At 38.7% G+C, this 24,247-nt stretch overlaps 2 protein-coding genes across 2 annotated transcripts; both read right to left on the bottom strand.

Moving 5' to 3' along the window:
- Positions 1-1,940: 1,940 nt before the first annotated feature.
- On the bottom strand, positions 1,941-3,428 carry LOC105253965 (protein ANTAGONIST OF LIKE HETEROCHROMATIN PROTEIN 1-like). Its single transcript, XM_025406841.1, has 5 exons — positions 3,324-3,428; positions 3,123-3,220; positions 2,758-2,970; positions 2,286-2,522; positions 1,941-2,193 (listed from the first exon to the last, which is right to left on the bottom strand). Exons 1-5 carry the CDS (start codon positions 3,426-3,428, stop codon positions 1,941-1,943), a joined length of 906 nt encoding a protein of 301 aa, XP_025262626.1.
- A 22-nt stretch (positions 3,429-3,450) lies between these two features.
- On the bottom strand, positions 3,451-15,049 carry LOC112637357. Its single transcript, XM_025406840.1, has 3 exons — positions 14,607-15,049; positions 14,297-14,519; positions 3,451-3,579 (listed from the first exon to the last, which is right to left on the bottom strand). Exons 1-3 carry the CDS (start codon positions 15,047-15,049, stop codon positions 3,451-3,453), a joined length of 795 nt encoding a protein of 264 aa, XP_025262625.1.
- Between the last annotated feature and the right edge of the window lie 9,198 nt (positions 15,050-24,247).

Below are 24,247 nucleotides of genomic sequence, written 5' to 3'. Positions count from 1 at the left end.
CTCTATTTTATTAAAAGTTGTATGAGATTATTTTATTTGCTATGAATCTTTAAAGATAAAATATTTATTGTTGAATAGGTGAAACCCCAGAAATAGAAACATTATCTAATGAACAGCTCGCTGTAAACTCTGAGAATCAAAGCTTACGAAGTCGACAACTTACTGACATCTCTGGCAAGAAAAGTACGGTATCTTTTTAAATTCTTCTTTGTAATTCCACTTTCTTATATATTATTTCATTTATTAATAATTCTTATTCCTTGTCACAGGTACAGCGTCATGGAAGGATGAATATGCTGTTAAAACCCTCATTGATGAATGGAGAGGACATGAGCACTATTTTAAAAGCACTACTATTACCAACAAAAAAGTCTGGGAAATGATAGCCAGTAAATTAAAGAAAGAAAACTCACTCTGGAACTACACTGGTCAGCAATGTGAAGATAAATTCAAGGATCTTAGGAAACAATATGTAAAAGCTAGGGATCAAAATGAGAAAGGCAGTGGTCTTCCAGTTGCTACATGCAAATTTTACAAAGAAATGGATGATGATCTTGGTGACAAGCCAGCTGTGAAACCTATATCCATAGCGTCAACATTAAAAAGACGTCATCAACCTGATTCCCAAGATTCTTTAAGTGCAATTTCTGTACTTGTAGGCAGTAACAGTGAAGACGATAGTGATCGTTGTAATTCAGTTAAATCTAAGAAGAAAAAGAAAAGTATTACTGAAAGAAATCTCGAAACGACTACTCGACTACTCGACTACTTGCTATAAGAACACAGCAATCTGAAAAAAAGGAAGAGACTCGACAGAAGAGGCACACTGAACGTATGCAGCGGCAGGATCGTGCAATTGAAGTGTATCAGAATGCAATGAATCAACTGTTAGAAAAATTGTAGAATTATAAGTAATATGCATTTTTTTCTGTTTTTAACTAATTCTTTTTAAAATTGTTTCATTTTTTTGAGTTTCTATTATTTTATTCGAACACTGTTAACACTTTCGTTAGATATCGGAGATCTATGGTTAAAGAAATTCATGATGTATTATTTCGTTTATTTATTGCAATTCCCAAGTTAGTTAATTGTGTACGTGTTTTTTGTTTTGTTTCTATTTGACAATTGGTGCTTTCCCTTTAGCAACACAAATTGATATGAGCATCATTCTGTCTTTTTTCAACATCACGAATAACAAAGATAGAATGATACTTGTGTCGATTTCAGTCGCTAAAGGAAAAGCATGAAATATTAATGCTTGAAGTTATGTTGTCACTTGCCGCTCGACACTCATTTTACAGCGTCAAAAAACATCACACTAAAAATAAATATACATTTACCATTTTCTGATCACGTGACGTCTTTTGACACTAAAAATGAGTATCGAGTGTCAAATGAAAACTCAACCTAATAGTTTAAATGTGAAATAGTTCTCATATTCTTTTTATTTGTCAATGAGAGTTTTAAGTATAGATTCTAAAACTGTATATAATGTGTATAAGAGTTTAAGTTTTTTTTTTTTCAGGATTTGTTTCTATTTCAGATATTTATATTTTTATATATTAAAAATATCTATAAGATATAAAGATCTAAGATATTATATTTTTGTCAGATATATTTATATTTATACATTATATATTATTGATTTAATATAATAAATATAATGATTACATAATAGTAAGGATAATAAAAATATAGAGAATATATAGAATTGATTAAAATTACATTTAATGAAAATGACTTAATAAATACAAAATTCTACTACAAATATTTATTTATTTTGATTCAATTACCTTATTCTTCATCAGAAAATTTTACATGACTATTTATTGATTAAACAATATGTAGTAAGAAGTATTACATTATTATCAAACAAGAGTTACTAGATAATTTCTTTTTGCCACACCAGCATCATCTTCATCTGCTTCTAATACTGGATCTCAAACAACATGGACTTCATTTTCCCAACCTTCTAAAATATATTCTTCTATGCCTTCATCAAGTCCTTCAAGGCAGATATTGTGAAGAACTGTGCAAGCAATTATCACAAAGGGGATCATGTCCATTCTATTCATATCTAAATATTTTAGCCTCCGAAATCGTCCTTTCAACAATGCAAACGCTCGTTCAATGACTTGCCTAACTTTTGACAGTATGTCATTAAATCTCTTTTGAGCCTGCAAAAGAAAAATGCTCTGATTATTTTATCAAGATCAAGTATACAGCAGAAAATTAAGAAAATGTTTAATGTAAGGAAAACTTAAAAATGAAAAACTATGACTCACCGCTGTAGATTACCACGATCACGAAAACCAGAAATACACCAACATAATACAGGGTAAGCCTTGTCACCAATGATGTATTTCTCATTAGGAAAATACAACTGTCTATTTCTTTGCACTTCCGACCAAAGATCAGAATTTCTGAACACCCTTATATCACCAACAGATCCTGGATAACTTGTAAAGCAATCCAGAAATACCAACTCAGAGTCACATATAGCTTGCAGTATAATAGCATAATTTTTCTTATACGTCTTATAAGATAGACAATCTTTCTACAAAAAAAACATGTTAAATTTTAACATTGTAAATCTGATATTCAGAAATATCATACGTTTATTTTAATTTAAAACTAGCTCAATTATTATAAATATAATATTTATTTTACTAGATAAAATCATTTCAAAATTGATAAAAATAGTGTATAAATCAGAAAAAGAAGAACTTGCATTGTTTTTTAAACCAAAAAACTTACATGTGATTTTTTATAGAAATGTGAATACCATCTATAGCTCCAATTATGTCAGGTAGCACTGACAACTTCTGAAATTTCTGTTTCACTATTGTTAATCTTTTCCCTCTTGGCCATCGTATGACATCTCCAGCGATATTATTCAAGGCTTGTATAACTCTCATGAAACTGACACTTAATGAGCTTTTGCTCATATCGAACCTTTCTCCTACAGATCTGAAACAAATAAACTTATTCATAGGCAAGATTCACAGACTTTCTAATTTTTATGATTATAAATCACATAAGCACAATAAGCACATATTTTAAAATTTATGACTGCATAATTTTAATTGTTTTTTTTTTTAAATATCTTAAGAGAAATTTACCTGTAAGAATCTGGTGTAGCTAACAACCAAAGAGTTGCAAGCAATTGTTTTCTAACTGGTATGTGAGATTTTACACTGATATTCTTGTAAAGCTGATGCTAATTTCTGTTCAAACAGATTGTATGTTGTAGAAGTCACACGAAAATGTTTCCTGAACTGTTCACGATGAAGTTGTGAGATTGTATGTTCCATATAACCTACAATTCTTGTAGGTTTGCGTTGAGGCCCTCGCAATTGCAAATGTATCCTCATATCTAACTCTTCATCAGAAGTGTCACTATCGCTATTGTCACTCTCACTTTCCATTATTTCTCGTTAAAAATTATTACTAATAGTCACAGCTAACGCTACAATTACTTGGCGACGATGATCCATCTTCAAGATTAGATGTGTTGATATTTGACGTGTTGTTTTTGGCGCCAATTACACGGTCCCCGGGTGCGTTCAGATTTTTAGTCTACAAAGATCACCCAATAGTAGTTCCGCCTACTCCCAATCCATCCTACCCTCACCCACCGGTTAAGAAATCTGAACGCACCCCTGTATGGGGTGTAAGTTTGACGAGGGTGGATCCTTGCCCCAAGGGCAATACTATGTTAATCCAACCGGTATGACCTTCGGCCAAGAGTCGATAGAGTTCTCGGGTTTTTTCAAGCCATGTGGTAGCGTTAGTGAGCGAATCAGTGTAGGCAAGCCCGCACGCAAAAGCTTGCCACGAGAGTTCTCGAAATCGGTCTTCTAGGCGGTAAGTAGGATATATAGGAGAGTTCTAACCCAGGTCCTCTCAGGGGGGGGGGTGAGGCGCGCGGGGGATTACGGTGGCGCGGGGTAATGACGTCACGCGGGACGGAAGGGATTTCGGCGGCGGCGCGTGTTAGATGTTTTATCGCAATATTATATTACATGCCCGGCTGATAAACAGTATTGCGTACGAACATGTTCGGTTTATAAATAATATAAACATCAGCATTTCTTTGAATTGAGATTATGATTGTATAATAGAGATGTGGCATTATCGCCATATCGTTGTAAACGCCTCGTAAAAAGTATGCGCGGTCCCATATATTTATCGAAAGTATAAGCAATATTGTATCGCATGCCTGGTTGATAAACAATATAAACAAATAGTACCTCAGAATGATCTTTCACGATTTTTTTCTCGGAAGAATTTTTTAACGTATCAGCGCCGATGTTTGGCTGCTTTGTACTCTTGCTTCCACCGCTCGTATATCAGCGCTTTCGCGGTACACCCCTCACCCCCGATATAAGTAATTCTAGATTTTTTCGTTCGACGTATCCTTATCTCTCTTTTTTTCCTAGTGTTTGCTCTCTCATGATAACTCTCTCGCAAGGACCTATGCATGAAAGCTGGGATGGTCAAACGCAAAGAAAGTACACCATGATATAGTAAACTTAAAACTCTTTATTCAAGTTTTTATATATTTTTTTGTCTTACATATTATATGGGCTAAAAGCTAAAGCCGCCAGCTCACAATCGACGAGTTGATGCTTGTTGAAAGCGTCACTCGCGCGTATTACATTTGATACTTCTTTAGGATCCGTTACAGTGGACGCGATATTAGAGAATTGCGTAAATTTGACATGTTCGGTCTGTCATTCGACTGTCTCGGTCACTTTATTCAATCGATCAAAAGTTACATCTATGCAATCATCGAGATCGAACATACGATATAACGTCGATTCTACCATCATCATGCATACGTTCGAAGATTCGAGACTTATGAGTTTGGCATCGTTAATCGTACGAACTCGCACTGTTAGCGGTCCAACGCTTATAAAATTATACATGTCGTTCCGAAGGAGATTTAGAATATTGCGACGTTGCTCGCAGAGTCCCTTCCACGTTTCGAGAGATAATATCAGTCCCTTTCCCCGATGATCTCCTATGACAATCTCCACGTAACTCGGCGGACCCCCGTTGATACCGATTTCGAAGAATTTTTTTTTCCGTAGCTGTCAATGCGTATCGTCTGCCTAGCATACGAACCGCACGACGCTCCGACGAAATGCTACAGGAAAAATTAAAATTAAGTAATACTGCTATTTTATTATCTAATGACTGCTTCAAACAAGAAAACATTAAGCTAGTATATGACACTTTAATCAATAACTGTTTTCCAGAACATATCATCCATAGGCATATTCAAAAAAGAATTAATTTTTTAAATAATCGCGATCACAATGATACTATTGATGTGAATCCTACTCATTTAAACAAGACTCATTTTATTACAATATCATACGTAGAGAATACGAGTCATGATCTGCACCGTCTTTTACGAAATAGTGGTTTTAACGTCGTCTACAAAATAACAAAAAAACTAAATAATTTAATTAGACGCGGTAAAGATAGCTTACATAATAATGACAAGACAAGTGTTGTATACAAATTAAATTGTAAAGATTGTAACTTATCATACATTGGGCAAACAAAAAGACATTTACGTATGCGAATGAAAGAACATTGCAATAATATAAAGTTACATGAAACTAATCATTCAGTCATTAGCAAACATAGATTAGAATCGGGACATGATTTTGACTGGTCGAAACCCAATATTTTGCATAGCGAAAAGTATGTTCGAAAGAGAGAGATCGCTGAGATGTTCTTTATCAAGAGATTTAATAACCTAATCAACTTACAGAAAGACACGGATAATTTAAACAACATTTATGACAAAATAATAAAGGTCACGTAGTTTCGTTTTTCCTCTGGTTGTGTTTAGTTTTTTGACGAAATCTCAAACGGACGCATCAGTTTTCTCTCAAATTCAAATCCAGTTAAATAACGTTTTTTGTTAATATGAATATGACTTGTGAAGTTTTGCAAGATTATCGTATATGCCTGTTTCCTGATTATTATTGCATCGGTAAAATTGATCACACTTTATTTCGTTGTGCTTGTTATATTATTCAAACCGTAAATTAATTGTTTAATTAATTAATTTATTTATTTATAAATCTTTCCAATATATACTTGATAAGGACCACAACCATATGGTCGAAACGTCGTATTAATAAACAAATTTCTGGCTAGATTGGTCGACTACATTTTTTTCAACGATCCTTGTGATTATCTGACTAGCGACATAAAGTTATTATATTAATTTTAAGTAATACTAATAATACAATTTGTAAAAATAGAAAAATAGAAAAATAGAAAAAAAAATGTTAAACGAAACTTACTCGTCGTATTTGTTCTCAAACGATGGAGTTTTATCACGACTCGGCACGTAATTATTCACGTGTCTTCCGATGCCGCTGCTGCTTCTTTCAACGTAGTACATTTCTCTGGGAGGTTATGAAAAGTGAATCCACGAGCGGTTAACGCGACACTGGTCGTACAGGAATTAATCGGTTATATCCGATGCTCATCTACTAAAAGTATAATGTAGTGGTGGGGGATCAATGCTTCTAACGCATTGGAATTTAGGAATTTAGGATAAGAGGGAGGCGGCGCTCGAACAAAAGAATTCTTAGAAACGCAAGTAAAAGATTAGGGTGGGGAAATAAGAGATAACGCATATTAATGTTTACATATTTTATTTTTCTCGCAATTCTTTCTGGCGTCGCGACCACCAGTTAAATATTTTGAATACATTTTGTAATGCGCAATTCTTAACATGTTTTCCGCATCGCATACTATTCGTATCATCTAATTTATTTAGAGCATCGATATCTTCGTAATCCGCATCCAAGGTTTCAATAATATAGCCGTTCCCCGCATCGTCTAGTATATCGGCCAGCCATTTTCGCTTTTCAAGTCCTTTGACGTACACGAGAGATGATTCTTCTTCTTCTTCTTCGTGTATCGAACCAACGACAGCTGTTGTAATCGCACACTGAGCCAAGCCATACGGAACGTTTCCGTCTTCCCATTGTAATCCGTGATGATTTCTAATCAACCATGAGACTTGACATCGCTCAGATTTTGTAAGCACGCTCCACGGTACGGGACTTGCGAAAAAGTAATGCGATAGAACGTATCCCTTTCTCAAGACTGCCGCTTCCTTCACGACAAAATTTTTCCCAACGATAAATCCTTGCAGATCCACAAATGTTGGTACGGACATGACGAGATCTCTCTCTCTCTTCGATACGCCAGTCGAGAGGAACGACAAAACTCTAAAACCATCTCGCAAGACTTTGATTTATATCATGCTCCTCTTCTCCCTCTCTCTTGCGTCGATGTTGTCGCAAACACTTAGGTGATTTTGCGTACAACGTTGGTCAACGGATTGTACTGGATCACGCGATCGTGTATGATGAGACAGTACGCAGTGGTATTCGGCGGTACGTTCTCCTTACACTCGAATTCCAATCTCACATCCACGGTTGCGCTCTTGACCGATTCGTTTTGTCGAGAACAATCGATAATCACGAACGGACCGTAAAGTTGAAACATCCCGATGGAGAGACTTGGCTCGAGATACTCGTATCCGTAATAATTCTTGCAGAAGCGCATATACGTGTCGTACAGAATAGAATATCTGTTTTTATCGAAATCCAGATTCATATCGTCGTACGGATAATATTCCGAATTCAGATAAAGTTTAACGTTGATCAATTTGCAGTGGTCGAATTCACTCGCATCCTTAGACATGAAATTCTTCCGACCTGTCTGCAGAGCGAAGACAACGTCTTCAAAACAGAAAACATGCGGTTCGTATGAAAGCCTTTGACGATACGCGTGACGAATTACGACGACAGATTACGATCAATGGGGGACAACGCGGAGATGCGCAGACACGGTACGATGCTACCGACTACTATTCGCGCGATCGTTTGCGGTCCCTCGAATTGTGGTAAAACCAACGTTTTGATAAGTCTACTGGAAAGTCCACACGGTGTACGTTTCGAGAACATGTACGTGTACTCGAAGTCGCTGCAACAGTCGAAATATCGATATCTGGAGAATTTATTGACGCCGATCGACGAAATCGGCTACTTTACGTTCTCGAATAACAGTGATGTCATTCCACCGAGCGAGGCACGTCCAAACTCGATTTTTGTCTTCGATGACGTGGCGTGCGACAAGCAAGATACGATAAGAGAGTACTTCTCAATGGGTCGTCACTCGAACGTCGACTGCTTCTATCTTTGTCAGACGTACGCGAGAATACCAAAACATCTTATACGCGACAACGCGAACCTGCTGATCTTGTTCAAACAGGCCGGTACAAATTTGAAACACGTGTACAACGATCACGTAAATACCGACATGTCATACGAGGATTTCAGTGAATTATGCCGTACTTGTTGGCAGTAAAAGTATGGATTCCTAGTGATTGATAAGGACAGCGCGCTTACGAACGGGCGATACAGAAAAGGATTTAACGTGTTCGCGATACCGCGAAACGATTAGTCGCTGTCGACATTCCGTCGAGAAGGGTGAAACGCTCAACGTTCCGTCAACATGGCTGGAAACGATAATATTCGCGAGTGTGAAAAGATTGCGCGGGAGATTGAGAAAACGAGCGAATCGATCCGCAAGAAACATCGCGCTTTGAAGATCGGTAAGATCGATGAAGATATCGCGGTCACAACTCATTTTAGACCTATTATCGAGCCACTGCAAAAGATCGTCGACAACTCTAGCGCAATCGCGGTGAAAAAAGAGCCGGAGAGTAACGGTGACGCTATAATTAAAACGTTACCCATCAAGCAGTATAAGGAGAAAGAGGAGAAGGAGGAGGAGGAGGAGGAGGAGGAAGAGGATGCGACACCGAAAAAGAGGAAACGATTGAAGGCTAAACGTTTATTGACGCCGCGTACATTGGATGAACTGCTAACCTCTACACCGCTGATAACCTCTACACCGTCCGGGATAACGAGAACTGTACAATCCAGGATACCCAAATTACTTGATGAGATCGAAGAAGTTCTCGAAAAATCCCAAAAAAACCTGTTTCAAACGGAAGTTTTCGAAACCACGGGCAACCCGCTCGAAACATCCGTTCGAAACAGATTACAAACGTCGGAAGGTCAAGAAGTGTTACGAGAGCACTTGGGATCACTGGGACAAAAATACATGGGTGCTCTTCTTAGCGGCGACGAAAGAAAAAACGCGATCGATCACGTGTACGGCGTCTATTTCGACGAGAATGGAATGCGTCTGGGTAACGATTCGACATTGACAAAGATGACTCTATAATCATAGACAATGTGAGATACATTGGTACACCAGGATTATACGAGTTGATCTTCAAGAGAATTCCCGACGACGTCGTATACACTGAGAACGATGTGCAAAAATATAAGAGCATATTGATGGCGACGAGTGCGCATAAACGTCAATATGATGCGCAAGGCCAATTAAAGAGCAACAAGGGATACAAGTATAAACAAATAATCGCGCCGTTGATGTCGATCGAATCGAAAAAGAAAAAAACGGGAACGGGAGTATTCACGCCTCGCGCGATGACGCTAACCGACAATAAGATCGATTACGTGCATGATCCCAACGAGCTAGTGGATCGCCTACGATTGCTTGACGCTTCGCGTCGAGCTGGCCACAACGCTCACGACAACGAGATCATGTCGATCATAGAGGAACTTCGCGAAGCCGACCTTATTATAAATTAAACGGTGTCTCGACGAAACTAATCAGTCGATCGACGTCACTAGCATCGAGAAACAATGCCTATCAACAAATTTGGATTATTCGAACGGAGAAACGAAGAAATCAGCACGAGCGATCATTGGGGTAAATTGGTGATGAGTTACTTGCGTCAAAACGCTCTGTGTCACGTCGCAACGGACTATGACGCGAGGTCGCGCAAGATTCGCCGTGTAGCGCAACCTGTGGCTGATACCGATGCAGTCAACAAACTGTACGTGGAAGAATGCGTTAAAACGTTGAAGAATCGACAGAAAGAATCAGACGAGAAGCTGACTGCGTTTGAGAAGGACGTGCGAGCTTTACAGATTGCGATAAACGAGCTTCGTCGTATGATTAATACTAATTCAGAAACGGCTATCAACCTGTAATGTGCTGTAGTGAACGGCTTAGGAGCGGCTATTGTACAATTATTAAACATCTAGAAAAGTTTACCGAACGGCTACGAACGATTATCCGACGATTATCGAGCTATAATGAGTGGCAGTGATCGAAGAGGAAACGGTCTCAAACGAGGCTACGAACAATTCAAGAACAGCTGCGAACGAGGCTACGGGCACCTCAAGGACGGCTGCGAACAAGGCTATGAACACGTCAGGAACGGCTACATACGAAGCGGTATACAAGTCCGGAACGGCTACGAACGAGTCAAAAACGATTGTCAAAGAGGCTACGAACGGGTCAGAAACGACTACAAACGAGGCTACGGACTACTTAAAAACGACTATCAACAGGGTCAATCACGTCAACAAAGGGATCAAGAACGGCAGTGAACAGCTAGGGAACGGCTATTGAACGGCTAAGGAACGACAATCGAACGGATCAGCAACAGCTACGAACGGCTATTGAACGGCTATAAACGGCAATCGAACGGGTCAGCAATGCCAATCGAACGGCTATTGAACGGCTATAAACGGCAATCGAACGGGTCAGCAATGCCAATCGAACGGCTATTGAACGGCTATAAACGGCAATCGAACGGGTCAGCAACGGCTAAAGAGTGACAACGAATAATAAAACGCACGGTGATACACGCATCATTCGATCGACGAATCGAAACAACGACGAGTCGATGATCGGGAATAACCGAGGAAGCGAAGAAACAACATAGTTTAGAGAAACGGCAGTTGATGAACGAACTGCACGCACCGGCGAGAAAAAATTTCTCCCGAAGACACGTAATAGTGCGGGGATACGATGATCTGTGGCAAGCCGACATTGTCGAGATGCGTCCGTACTCTCGTTTCAACAGAGGTTACAACTACATACTCACAGTCATCGATGCGTTGAGCAAGCACGCGTGGGCCGTACCGCTCAAGAGTAAAGGCGGAAGCGAGACAGCTGACGCTATCGCCGAGATAATTCGAGATAGCGAGAGGTGTCCGAAAAACATATAGACCGACATGGGGAAGGAATTTTATAACGCCGACGTGCAACGGCTCATGCGAAAACACGGCATAAATCATTATTCGGTATTGAAGGCATCGATCGTCGAGCGATTCAATCGCACGCTAAAAGACGACATGTGGAAGATGTTTACGCTGAACGGATCTTACAAGTGGGTTAACGCGTTGCCGGGACTCGTATCGGATTACAACGCGCGCAAGCATCGAATGATCGGTATGCGACCCGTCGACGTTACCCCCGCGATCGCCGAAAGACTCTTGGCTACTGTATACAACCGTGTAAATATCGCGGGTCCGGCGAAATTCAAAGTAGGTGACTCGGTACGCGTTAGCAAGTACAAGACAGTTTTCGAGAAGGGTTACACGCCAAATTGGACAACCGAGGTGTTTAAAATTGTAAAAGTGCAGCATACTAATCCCGTAAGTTATCTACTCGAGAATTATCGCAAAAAACCTATCGCTGGAGCGTTCTACGAGCACGAGTTGCATCGCGCGAATTATCCTGATGTGTATCTCGTGGAGAAAGTGCTGCGCAGGAGAGGTGACGAGGTTTACGTGAAATGGTTGGGATTTGACAATTCGCACAACTCTTGGATACATAAGGACAATATGATTTAATTTATACAGTGTTTATTAATATTTCTTTCAATAATACTATATATATATATTCTTAATATAAGTATGTAAGATATGCGTTACATAAAATATATGAAATATAAATGTGTAAGATGTGTATTATATAAAACTATATGAAGTACAAAATATATACAGTAATAAATAAAATATATACATCTATTTACAAAGGTATCCTATAATGTCCCCATGGTAACGTGTCAGTCGAATCAGGTACGATATATCGCTTGTCATCGTACGGACTCAGAGCAATTTTCCTCTCGCGGACGGTATACACTTTGTGCAATTTCGATCTTATACACGACTACTGTCGCGTCATTTCGATCTCTTCGTTTAAACACCGCGTGTAATCTTCGAAGGTTATATTACGCGCTACGACATTACTTTTGACGCCTTTAACTTTCTTCGTGTCTTTCTTTCCGTTCACTCGTAACGCGTACATCTTTGCCCTGAGTCCGACGAATTCGGTCATTATCGCGCCGTTATTTTCATCCTTCATCAAACCCTGCACTTTTTTATTTACAAGCGGTATATCGTACGCATTGTCCATCGCATAATCGCTCGTGTCAAATCTGGCGATATCGCGCTTCATGTTCTCATAGACATCCGCGCACTCAATGTGATATACGAGACTGTCCGTATCGGTGTACATGATCTTACATTTGTCGCGATACAGAGGAAATATGCACTCATGATGAAATTCGTACAGACACGTCTTGGATATGTCAAGTATGCACATATCCACGTAAATCGGTTTGTAAAATTTCACCTCGAGTTTATGCAATTCTACCGCAATCAGATTTTCCGAAAAAACGCTTCTGCTGTGGAAATTCGGTTTCGCGATCATCGCTTCCGCGCCGAACCGACCGTCCCATTTTGTTAATAATTTTACATCGACACGATTCCGCACATTTTCCATCGTTTTGCCAAACACAGTATTATTCATTAATTTGTATAAATTTTTCTCGAAATCGTTTTTCGCGAGTGTTCTGAAATGTGTATTTAATTCTATGTAATTTCGAAGCCACGGAGATTGAGAAAACTGTAAAATTCTATGTATTTTTGTCACATGAAGGCCGTGACGCGTACACTGCTGTAGGTTATGGTAGTGTATCACGTAACGCTTCTTATCGTATAACGTTGCAAGCAATTTGAATTCTCGCTTACCGGGCGGCTTGTCGCGTGTCGGGCAAAACGGTAGGTCGGTGTGCGTATCGTGAAGATGTTGCGGGTATTCGAGATCGACTTCGAGGATATATCCCGTAGGCGAATCTAACGCTATAGATGATACGTTAAAATTCGACGTGTCGTCGACCCATCGAAAATCGGCGTAAGGCAACGGTTGACACATTGCCCATCCGTATAAATTATTAACGTCAAAATACATCAAGTACGACGATGGTTTCGATGGATCGTACGATTATCGCATGTACTTGTTATTAGCGCGCGCGTATCTGTTGGAACATTGACTCAGATCACCGCGTATACCGCGTTCTATAAACATGACCATGTCGATATCTGTAAGCAATTCGAACGTGATCTTTGTATGCTTTAACATGGCGTCCCACGTGTATCCGGGGAGAGTATAGTAATACGCGGGGTCGAATCCGTAACTTTTGATGCAGCTATCGCGAAAATTTTCGAAAATATCTGCTAATAACAAGACGTCGATTTTGAGATACATGTCGCTATATTCGCCCAGCGTTCGAATGGAGAATCGCGTCTAGATGTTCTCGGCGTGCGCGTAATCACTCTCGGATATAGTTGCACCGGTCAAGGAACTGTAAAACGATTCGCGCGGTGGTAAACGCGTATCTCGCAACCTATCGAGTCGACGTATTCGTACGGAAAGACGCCTTTCCGTGTTAATAAATTGAAATTTTCCGCGGATAAATTTTGAAATTCCGATTTTAAAATTTTGAGCTTATCTCTGTCTAGATAAGATGCCAATTTGTCGGGACTCGATGTAAGAAATTTGTACAAATCGATGAAGCGTAATTTTACATGATGTTTCCAATCGCCTTCCTTAAGGTCGACATTTTTTGTAAAAGAAATATATTTCTCTTTCGTTATCGGAAGTAACTCGACTCTCCCTTCGAATGCTGTGGCTATTTCCTCGATAATAAAATGCGAATCGTAACCGGATAAATTTTGGAAAACTATCGGAATACAAAAAGATTATTTGTAATTTAAATTACAATTTGAATGCGCGGGGCCTCTGTACCGCTCGGTCAAATGACAATGATCGCGAACGCGTGTATCGTCTTCCGCGAACGGTTTTTCGCATATGTGACATTGAGTGGCGTTGTAAAATTTTTCACACTCTTTCGATGTTAAATTTACCATAGGGACATCGTTAAAATATTCTTAACGCGAATCGCTAAATTTTTAAGATCTTCGACGAACCATGCTATACAATCGGCGCTACGACGCGAATGATACGCCGATAAAGATTCGTCGTACGAACAATGTACATAGTAAGCTATGCTAAATACTTGGTGATGTTGATACAATTTTTGTTGTTCTTCCTCCGTTTTGGTCAGAACGCATTCCAGATCGGCATACACGACGAATGGAAGCCGCTCTTTCCTATTGTAATTGTTGAACTCGAGCCACTTGTCCTTATCGCTCGGCAACCGGATAGCGCAGTCGTTCATCTCCCCGCAGTCGACGGCATGTAACTGCAACTTGACGTCTGAACTAAAATAATGCAGGCATCTGTAAAAGAAAAATTTTTTAATTAAAATTAGTACAATTTTTATATAAATTATTTGATATAATTATTTTATATTAATATATACATACCGATCGCAGATATATCTTTCACCGGTGTGTTTGCTCAGTTGCGAGCTCACGAGCCTGGATAAATTTTTTATCCACGCGAAATGTCCGACGCCGTTGCCGTCTTCCACGTATAGCAGATTCACATGCTTATCTCGCTTTTGCTCCGAAAGACATATCGAGACAATACTGTTCTTGTCTTCGATGCCGTACACGTTGATCGAGATATTGTTTGCGAGTTCAAACTTTTTAATTTGATTTAAAGTTACAGGAAACTCAATATCTAGGAGATTCAGCACTGTCGCGTAATGCGGGTACGATGATTCTCGTTCCACCTTTCTTTCTGCGGGATATAGAGCGGCGACCACTGCCCACGCGAAACACGCATTGTCTTTAGACTGTACGTTAATCACCGCTCTTTTCATCATAATCTCCCGCGACAATTTAATGTGGCATCCCGCGCGCATTGGATTATATTTAATTACATTAACAGTCAAATTCTGTATTCGCGACAATGCCCAGCCACTATCGCGTTCCTGAAACTCTTCCAGAGACGCTAAAGTGGGCTCGATAACGCAGCGCTCGAACCACTCGCGTAAATCCGATGTGCGAAAGAGTTCACAGTTTCTCGTATTTATACTTTCATTCGCGCGCTTATCACCCGACACAAATTCACCGTTGAATATAGTATTTACTTTTACACTGTTGTGTCTTTTTAGAACGTCTTGCACTTGCTCGAGCACAATGTCTTCGGCATCCTCGAGAAATTGACGAGGTTCGATATAGTTTGCGTTAATCACGGCACCGGTCAGAATACGGCTGTCGAACGCGGTATCGATCTCTCGCCAAGTCTTTCCGCGTTATTGTCACCGCTGTAATCATCATCACTGAGAATAAACCGTCTCTGCAATCGAGTCTTCGCACTTTCTAGTCGCGCGATTTTAGCCACCAGAGATTGTCTATTTCCGATCGAGAGCCGCGGACGCTTGGCACGACTGCGTTCTTCGAGCTCTTTGATCAATTCCTCGCAACGCTGCAACCACGCGAAATACTCGCCCAAGGTGGCAATTTGGCGAGATCCGTCCACCAGATCGCGTTCGGTCTGCTCGATGTTTTCCATTTTCCTGTCTTTTTCACATTCACACTTTTAAAACACTATGTCACAGTTTTCTACGGATGACTTTTGCACGCGATAAACAATACCGTTCGCTATCTTGAACGTGAAATAGGCGCAAAATCTTTCTAATGGGACACCGCTATACTTTTTTACAACCGACGCGTCGATGGGCGTTCAAATCACATACTATGATGATTTGATGCGCTTCAATCCTTATATGAAGGAGAAAACAAAGCAGCCAAACATCGGCGCTGATACGTTAAAAATTCTTCCGAGAAAAAATCGTGAAAGACGATTCTGGGAGGTGCCGTTTGTTTATATTGTTTATAAATTCACGTGCTGTGTAATTCAATGAGAGAGATAAGGATACGTCGAACGGAAAAAATCTAGAATTACTTATATCGGGGGTGAGGGGTGTACCGCGAAAGCGCTGATATACGAACGGTGGAAGCAAGGGTACAAAGCAGCCAAACATCGGCGCTGATACGTTAAAAAATTCTTCCGAGAAAAAAATCGTGAAAGATGATTCTGAGGTACTATTTGTTTATATTGTTTATCAACCAGGCATGCGATAATATTGCTTATACTTTTGATAAATATATGGGACCGCGCATACTTTTTACGAGGCGTTTACGACGATATGGCGATAATGCCACATCTCTATTATACGATCATAATCTCAATTCAAAGAAATGCTGATGTTTATATTATTTATATTATTTATATTATATTATTTATATTATTTATGAACTGAACATGTTCGTACGCAATACTGTTTATCAGTCGGGCATGTAATATAATATTGCGATAAAACATCTAACACGCGCCGCCGCCGAAATCCCTTCCGTCCCGCGTGACGTCATTCTCCCGCGCCATCGTAATCCCCCGCACGCCTCACCCCCCCCTGAGAGGACCTGGGTTAGAACTCTCCTATATATCTTACTGCGGTAGATCTTATTCATTGGTCGCCAGATTGACCAGCCATGATCTCCTAAGCGTACTTCAACCATGCCGGATGGTCGACTGATTTTTTCCATCCATCCTCGTCGCCAGCCATTATCCTCCTTGACAGCGACATCCATGTGTAATGTCATGTCGTTCGAGTAACAGATTAAGAACGCGTTCTTCCGTGACATACGGAAAGCAAGTTCCTCCTTCATTTCTTGCAGGGCCTGGTCGCCATTTTTTAATCGGACCCAAAATAGCAAGAGGGACACGATCCGGAGGATAAAGACCTCCAGACGAGAACGCGTAAGATCTTCTGTATTGATAGGCGCTGGTTCCATTTTTCTATAAAAAAAGTTAGTTGTCCTTATTTAATTGTCTTTGAAGAAGGATAAAACGACGGCAGAAAATTGAAGAGAGGGAGTGGGAAGAGGTTTCTAGCGGTATGCTTGAACCTTTACTCCTTAAATTGTAGCGTGAAATTACAATTCTCTTTTTGAGAGAGAGATGGGTAAACGCGGTCAGAGACTCCTGTATAGACTTCGGTATCAATAGGATGTTTATTTTTGTGTGAATCTTCAGCGGTTGGTGTGATTGGCTGGTTAATAGACGGTTGTTTCAGTTTCAGATGTAACAAAAGTTGAGTAAGGGAATCCCAGATAGCTCCTAGCAGGTATATGGACCATCCGTACACTGTATGTAAGGCGTAGCCATGAACTAGAGTATCTAATATTAATTAAAAAATTCTGATAGATAGATATATTCCCATTATTTCGGCGCTGATGTTACCGAAAATTAAAAATCTGTTCCAAAATTTTTCCCAGGGAGAGACGGCGATTTTTTTCTTTTGCGTCTTTGTCTAAAAGATTCGTAATTGAACCTCCCTGTAGAGATATAGGTCTTCCCATTATTCCCCTGGCGATGGTGTTAAGTACCGCAGGCCTTTCGACAGGGAACATAATATGATCCTTTAGATCTTCTAGATCGTTTTCGCTATATATGCCACTGGTGGCTAGCGATCCAAGGCTGACATACTTCCAGGTGGGCTTGGTTAAAGGTTTCATAATGGCAGAGGGTACTGTATCTACTGGTTTAGGCATAAGTTTATACCAGGAGTCTCCCAGCAGGTGCAAATGCATTGCATACAGTTTGTATCCCCTGACGTAATAGTACATGCGTCTGTAGTGTCAAAAAGAATGTTCGATTTTCCCTCAATACAGGGAGTTGATTGTAACAATGTTCCGTTTGTGCTATTCTCACCTCGACAGGTACGCATTTTACTATGTGAATTACCTCGTCGGCTAACAGCGCCATATATCCTGGTCCTTTCATCAAATAATACGCGAATATATCAGGTGATTGTGTTGCTATGGCTAAGGCGTTATGCAATAATTATTGCTCCAAATTACATTGTTGTAAAAATATATTTCTGTATAGTTCACTTATTTGCGTATATGTTTTTCTACATACACGAATTTAGAATTCATGTATGTGAAAATATCCAGATTTGATACTTTAGATTGTTTTTTGAAGATTTCAACGCCGGGTGATGTTTCAAATATTATTAATTTCGAATGTTCAGTACAAGTTAAAGTATATCCACAAGTAATATATTTTCCGTTGCTGGTTAATGTGAATATAGTGTTTTGTGCAGTTAACGAATAAGCTACTTGTGACTGCTGATTCATGCTATCAATTATTCTGTCAGCATATCCTTCATACAATACGCCATAGCTAGAAAATTTGCAAGTATCAGCTGGTACGGGATCCCAGAAAGTATCTCCTCCTTCAATATTTAAGCAACTTGTAGCGCTAAGCTCACACACCACTCCTGATCTGAGATATACCTTGTTAGTGTTTATTTTTACATCATCGATATAATCTTATAATTTTAATACTATCCATTACAATGACGTCCATCCATGTTCCATATGGATCAGAATACGCGCCTCCGGAGCACGATCCTTCTGAGTCAACGTGACCTGCTAACATTATAGGACGTGTCAGAATTTGATTTGATTTTAATCCAGTTATATAAGTTCCTGCTAATTCATAAGTGCCATAAGTGTGCATACGACGGCATGCTTCACGAGTGGTTTCTTGTATAAAAAAATATTTTTGCCGTTGAAGACATTCATGGTGTGAGAAAATATCCCGCATTTCTTAATTAATCTGTCGACTTCGATTTTACATTGTATCACTTTTACGGAGTCAAATTCGTTAATTTGGAGCAGTTGAATATAAATTCGGCTTGAATTCACACTTTTCTGGGGAATATCGCATTCTTTGATGTTTAATAACGATAAAGTGATGAGATTAGCAGACACTAAATCGCAATCGTAGCCTATTATTCCATGGGTGAATCATAAATCCACAAAGAAGAATATTAACGTAGCTATTCCCTTGGGATCCATCTGAAATTTTTCCTTATATATGTATTGATATAACTAACCTATCTATTTATCATTTATTTACATCGCTAACTTAGCTGTTATATTTATTATTTAGTTTTTACTTAACAACGGAATATTTCATGCATACACATATATGTACTCTTTCTCTCTCCCCCCCTTTTTTATTGAGGGTTGTTGTTGGTAATATGACTATTGATATTGTATTATTACTTTATCCTCTTGATGATTCAATGATTTATCCATGGATTTAATATAAGAAATTCGCAACCGATTTGGATGTAGTATTCGGTTGTTCTTTTTTATTTTTATTCTTACATTATTTTTATTTAAAATTTCCAAGATTTTATGAAGGTCTATGTAATAATCGCCGAACTTTCCCGGTTTCGGGCTCTTTAATAAAAAATACCTGATCTCCAGGTTTAAATGTCTGAGGATTGATTTTTCTATCATAATATTTCTTTGGTTTATGTTTAGCGTCGATTACATTTTTTCTTGCATTTCCCTGAATGGTATGTAGTTGCGTTACAAGATTTATCAGATATTCGTCATAATTCGCTAATCTGTCTTCTGGCGCTGGGAATTCACTCGAAGGAACTCTTGCTATTTTCCCAAATACTAGCTCATATGGAGTGTGTTTCGTTGCTTCATGCACGTTTGTGTTGTAATTAAACATTGCAAGTCCTATCCATCGGTCCCATTGTTTTTGTTCACTAGCATATTGTTTAAGATATTCTTCTAGTGCATGATGTGATCTTTCTAAAGATCCGTTCGATTGTGGATAGAAGGCGGTAGTACAAAATTTACGAATTTTAAATAATTTAGTTATTTTCTTCATTAGATCGCTAATAAAATTTCTGCCTTGATCTCTTAATATAGCTTTGGGGGATCCAAGTACGCAAATAAAACGGTCTACGAATACTTCTGCAATTGTTTCAGAGGTCTGGTCTGGTAATGGTATTCCCATGCAGAATTTTGTTAATTGATCTTGCATCGTTAATATATATTCATGCCTCTCTCGGTCCTTGGTAAATCGAGTCCAACGATATCCATTGCTACCTTATCGAAGGTAGATCTTGGAGTGTCAGTGATTATCATGGGTTGTTTAGTTTTTACTCTGATTAATTTTTTTAATTGATATCGTAAACATTATTGTATATATTTTTGAATATCAGTTTTTAAATTCTCCCAATAATAATTATGTTTTATTCTATGGTATGTTTTAGTAACGCCACGATGCCTCCCTGTTGGTGCACAATGCCTCTCGCCAATTATAACAGGGCGTAAATCTTTAGGAGGATATTTAATTAATCCATTACATATTATTTTAGTGGGTACATCGAGGAGTATTAGTCGAAGCTGTATTTTAATATTATCCCAAGGAACGTTGTTAACGTAATCAGTTTTTGTTATGCTAAGTGTTTATAATTTCAAAGTTTCAAGTATGTCTCGTAAATCTTTTAACACTGTAACGATTTGGTTAAGAATTACTGTAGGACCTTTTCGTTGTCCCTCGCTGACAGGCAGTGCCACGTTGTAATAGTTCTTATATTTTATGGCGTTAGCTTTACCCAACACAAGAGAATTTAGATGAGGTAATTTATTTTGCTCAAATAATTTTTTAGATCCAGAGTCTAGAGGATTTCCTTCTGTATCAACAAAATATTGTTTTTTCGTAAAAATAGTAGTTCACGTGAGTCGACAATATTATTTTTTAAGAATTTATCTCTAATTATAAAGGGTTTTATTTTTCTGGATTTCAGATTTTTATTAATGTCATCTTCTTCCGTATCTTCATCTTCTGTATCTTCTTCCTCTATTTTTTCTTCCTCTTCTTTCTCTTCTTCCGTTTTTGATTTATTTATTGTCTTATGAATTTTGTCAGGAGGATCGTTTCGTTCATTAGTTTTCTCGGTATCAATTTTTAATTTAGCTGTCTGACTTCTTGTTAATATTCTGTTCTATTTAGGAGGATCATGTATTAATGTTTTCTCCGTTATCTGTGTCTCAACCGGTTCATTTAATTCTTCTAACGTAAATGGAAGTGAAGGATTATCTTCCGTTATTATTTCCTCATTATCTTCGCTGTCGGAGAGATGTAAATGAAAATAGTCGCTTTTTTCTTCTTCCTTATCTTCTTCAGTTTCTTCTAACATTTCAGATATTACTTGTGCATCTTCGGGATTATCAGGGTTTAGAGGTCTTTTACTTCTTATAATCTCGCAATCACCTTCTTCGGTATTTGCGGGATTCCTAGATAATGCATCCGCATTTACATTAGTTTTTCCTACCTTGTACACTATTTCGTAATCATACTCGGCTAATTTCAATCTGCATCTTAATATTCGCATATTTGCATCTTGAGCATGTTTAAACCACATTAATGGTTTATGATCTGTGACTAAAGTGAATTTTCTTCCATACAAGTATGGTCGGAAATGCTTAACGCAATATACTATTGCAAGCGCTTCCTTTTCGTGGGTATCATATTTTAATTCATTGTCAGTCAGAGTTCGTGAAGCGTAAGCTATCGGTCTATCTTTGTTTACTTGTCCTTGCGATAGAATTCCTCCTACGGCTATGCCAGAAGCATCAGTAGTTAAAATAAATGATTTAGAGAAATCTAAGTATACTGGTTCTTCGCATATTTCGAATGACTCTTGTTGAGTGGTCGTCCACTCAAATCGTACATCGTTCTTTAGTAATAATGTTAGCGGTTTTGCTAATTTAGAAAAGTTTGGTATGAATCTTCTATAATATCCGGCAAGTCCCAAAAATTATTTAATATTTCTTGGCGTTTTCGGTCTTGGAAAATGTTGCACTGTTTCTAATTTTTTCGGATCCGGTTTTACTCCATCTTTGCCGATTACATGTCCCAGATATGTCACTTCAGATTTTAAGAACTCACATTTGTCAAGTTGTAATTTCAGATTAGCCTTGCGAAGGCGTTCAGTTAATGCATTGTATTTCCTTTCGTGTTCTTCTAACGAAGATGCGTAAATGACGATATCCAAATGTAAACAAATAATTCTTCACTTTGTAATCTAGTCAGCACTAAATCCATCAGACGCTGAAAGGTTGCTGGAGCGTTCTTAAGACCGAAAGGCATTCGCTCAAATTCATAATGTCTAAAAGGCGTTGTAAACGCGGTTTTATGACTATCCGCAGGATCCATTTTTATTTGGTGAAAACCGGATGCTAAATCGCATACTGAAAAATAACAAGCTCCTCTTAATTGATCTAAAATATCGACGATATTCGGGAGAGGATATGCATCTCTTATAGTTTTTTCATTCAACGCGCGAAAATCTAAGACCATTCTCGTTTATTACCCTTCGAATCTTCTTTTTTCAGCATAATCCATATAGGCGTATTGTAAGGTGATTGTGAATGTTTCACGATTCCTCCTTTCAGCAGTTCTTCTATTTGTCTATTTATTTCGTCTTTGTGTATTTGCGGGAAACGATATTGTCGAGTATTTATTGGATGGTCATCTGTAGTCGGAATTTGATGTAATAATACGTTTGTCGCGGTCAGTTTTTCTCCGGGAATATGAAATCGGTCCTGACTACTTGTTATTAATTTTATTATGCTGTCTCTCTCCGTTCCATTCAGATGTTCTAGTCGTAAAGCATCTATTATTTCAACGAGTCGATCATTCATTTTTCTATCAGTGACCATCAGATATTTAGAATTTGCAACGTTAATTTGCTGAATTCTTTCATGTTTTGATTTATGTTTTCGCATAAGTTTATCTATGATCTCTTGAAATCTGTTTAATAAGGATGTGGAAATTTTTGAAGACGGTCTGTATTTTTTAAGACCTTTAATTTTTAATTTTTTGTTTTTTCGAATCCGTTTTGGAGCTTTATTGAAGAGATTTTTTAAAGAAATTTGTAATCCATCGTCGTTAGGTTTTGAAAACAATTCAATTTCTGAGAATTCGATATCTAAGGGGGATAAGGAATCGTTCCCCTTTTTAAAATAAAAAGGTGTCGAATTGTGTAGCAAGGTTTGGTAACTTCCCTCCTCACAATTGACGGAGCTAGGATTTTCTGTCGAAGTTTGGAAATTTCCCTCTGAAATTCTAGGATTAATGTCCTTTGGAGAGGTTTGATAACGTGCCTCTTCTAGGATTTTTGAATCTGTTTTCTTTATTTTTCCTCTCGTTGTTGCTTTTATTTTTAATTTCTTCTTTGTTTTCATTCAGTGCTCCTATAATAATAGGATTATGTTGATGATTTTTATCTTCATTGTTGTAGTCCAAGAGACTATAACTTATTATTTTATTTTACTGATAATAGAACATTCGTGAACCACGCAAAAGTGCCGCTACCTCAGTGAACCACGCGCAAGAACGTTCGCCGGAAACGCGAAAACGGTAACGAAGGGATTTGACTTTGAACCTCCTTCGCTTGCACTTGGATTTTGGACGCCACGAAAATTTCCATGACCATACATGGTCATGTCGCTAGGCGATTCCCTCCAAAACACTCCCAAAATCGAGGGAATAAAAATCGTCCACCGCGAATCCACGGCGGACAGTTAATTATAAATCAATCGATAAATAGTGCGAAACCGAGGGTTAACCGTTATAAGTTACACTAAATCATCCGAAAAAATTGTTAACACTTGTAATTTAATTACAAGGCGATTCAAGAGAAAACGATATTAAGGGGGGGGGAGAGAGAGAGAGAGAGAGCTTGAAAGAAACCGATTACAATGGAACAAGTGAATATATTTGTAAGAAAAAGGATCATACAAAAATAACAAAGAAGTTACAGACAACACGGTCCAAAGGTTTGAGTTGGAATCTCCCGGCTACCCCACACCCTATGCCGCGCCTGGCACAACATTATTGGTGGCAGCGGTGAGATAGTCGCGATCAAGGACCTGAAAATCCTGGACCTTTAACGTCTGCAACAAAAAGAAAATATAAAATTAATAAATTGGATGAACAAGTGCTATATTGAAGCAGACGGATTCAAACACATCCACACGCAACCCATACGGACGACAGCGATAAGGAAATCATGGTCAAGCAGCTGAAAGCCGAAAGGAAACACCAGCGCTCAAGGACCAACGTCCATCCATGACCTTCGCCAAGGCAACGCAACGCAAACGGATAATGCATCGCCAACGGACAACGTTTCGCCGACAGACAACGCACCAACGCGGGACAATGACCCAGC

The sequence above is a fragment of the Camponotus floridanus genome, unplaced genomic scaffold (genome assembly GCF_003227725.1).
Source record: "Camponotus floridanus strain SB8 unplaced genomic scaffold, Cflo_v7.5 scaffold158, whole genome shotgun sequence".
Taxonomy (NCBI): domain Eukaryota; kingdom Metazoa; phylum Arthropoda; class Insecta; order Hymenoptera; family Formicidae; genus Camponotus; species Camponotus floridanus.
This window is presented reverse-complemented; position numbering and strand designations above follow the sequence as displayed.

Bases quoted from the DNA above. Each gene is read 5' to 3' on its own strand.
- LOC105253965 (XM_025406841.1), bottom strand. From the start codon at position 3,428: ATGGAAAGTGAGAGTGACAATAGCGATAGTGACACTTCTGATGAAGAG. The intron at 3,221-3,323 runs GTAGGTTATATG...AACAGAAATTAG, and splicing joins AACGCAAACCTACAAGAATT to CATCAGCTTTACAAGAATAT. The intron at 2,523-2,757 runs GTAAGTTTTTTG...GTATAAGAAAAA, and splicing joins ATTTCTATAAAAAATCACAT to TTATGCTATTATACTGCAAG.
- LOC112637357 (XM_025406840.1), bottom strand. From the start codon at position 15,049: ATGCGCGCGGGATGCCACATTAAATTGTCGCGGGAGATTATGATGAAA. The intron at 14,520-14,606 runs GTATGTATATAT...TTTCTTTTACAG, and splicing joins GAAAGATATATCTGCGATCG to ATGCCTGCATTATTTTAGTT. The intron at 3,580-14,296 runs GTATTTAGCATA...TGATCTTTGTAG, and splicing joins AATTGTATCAACATCACCAA to ACTAAAAATCTGAACGCACC.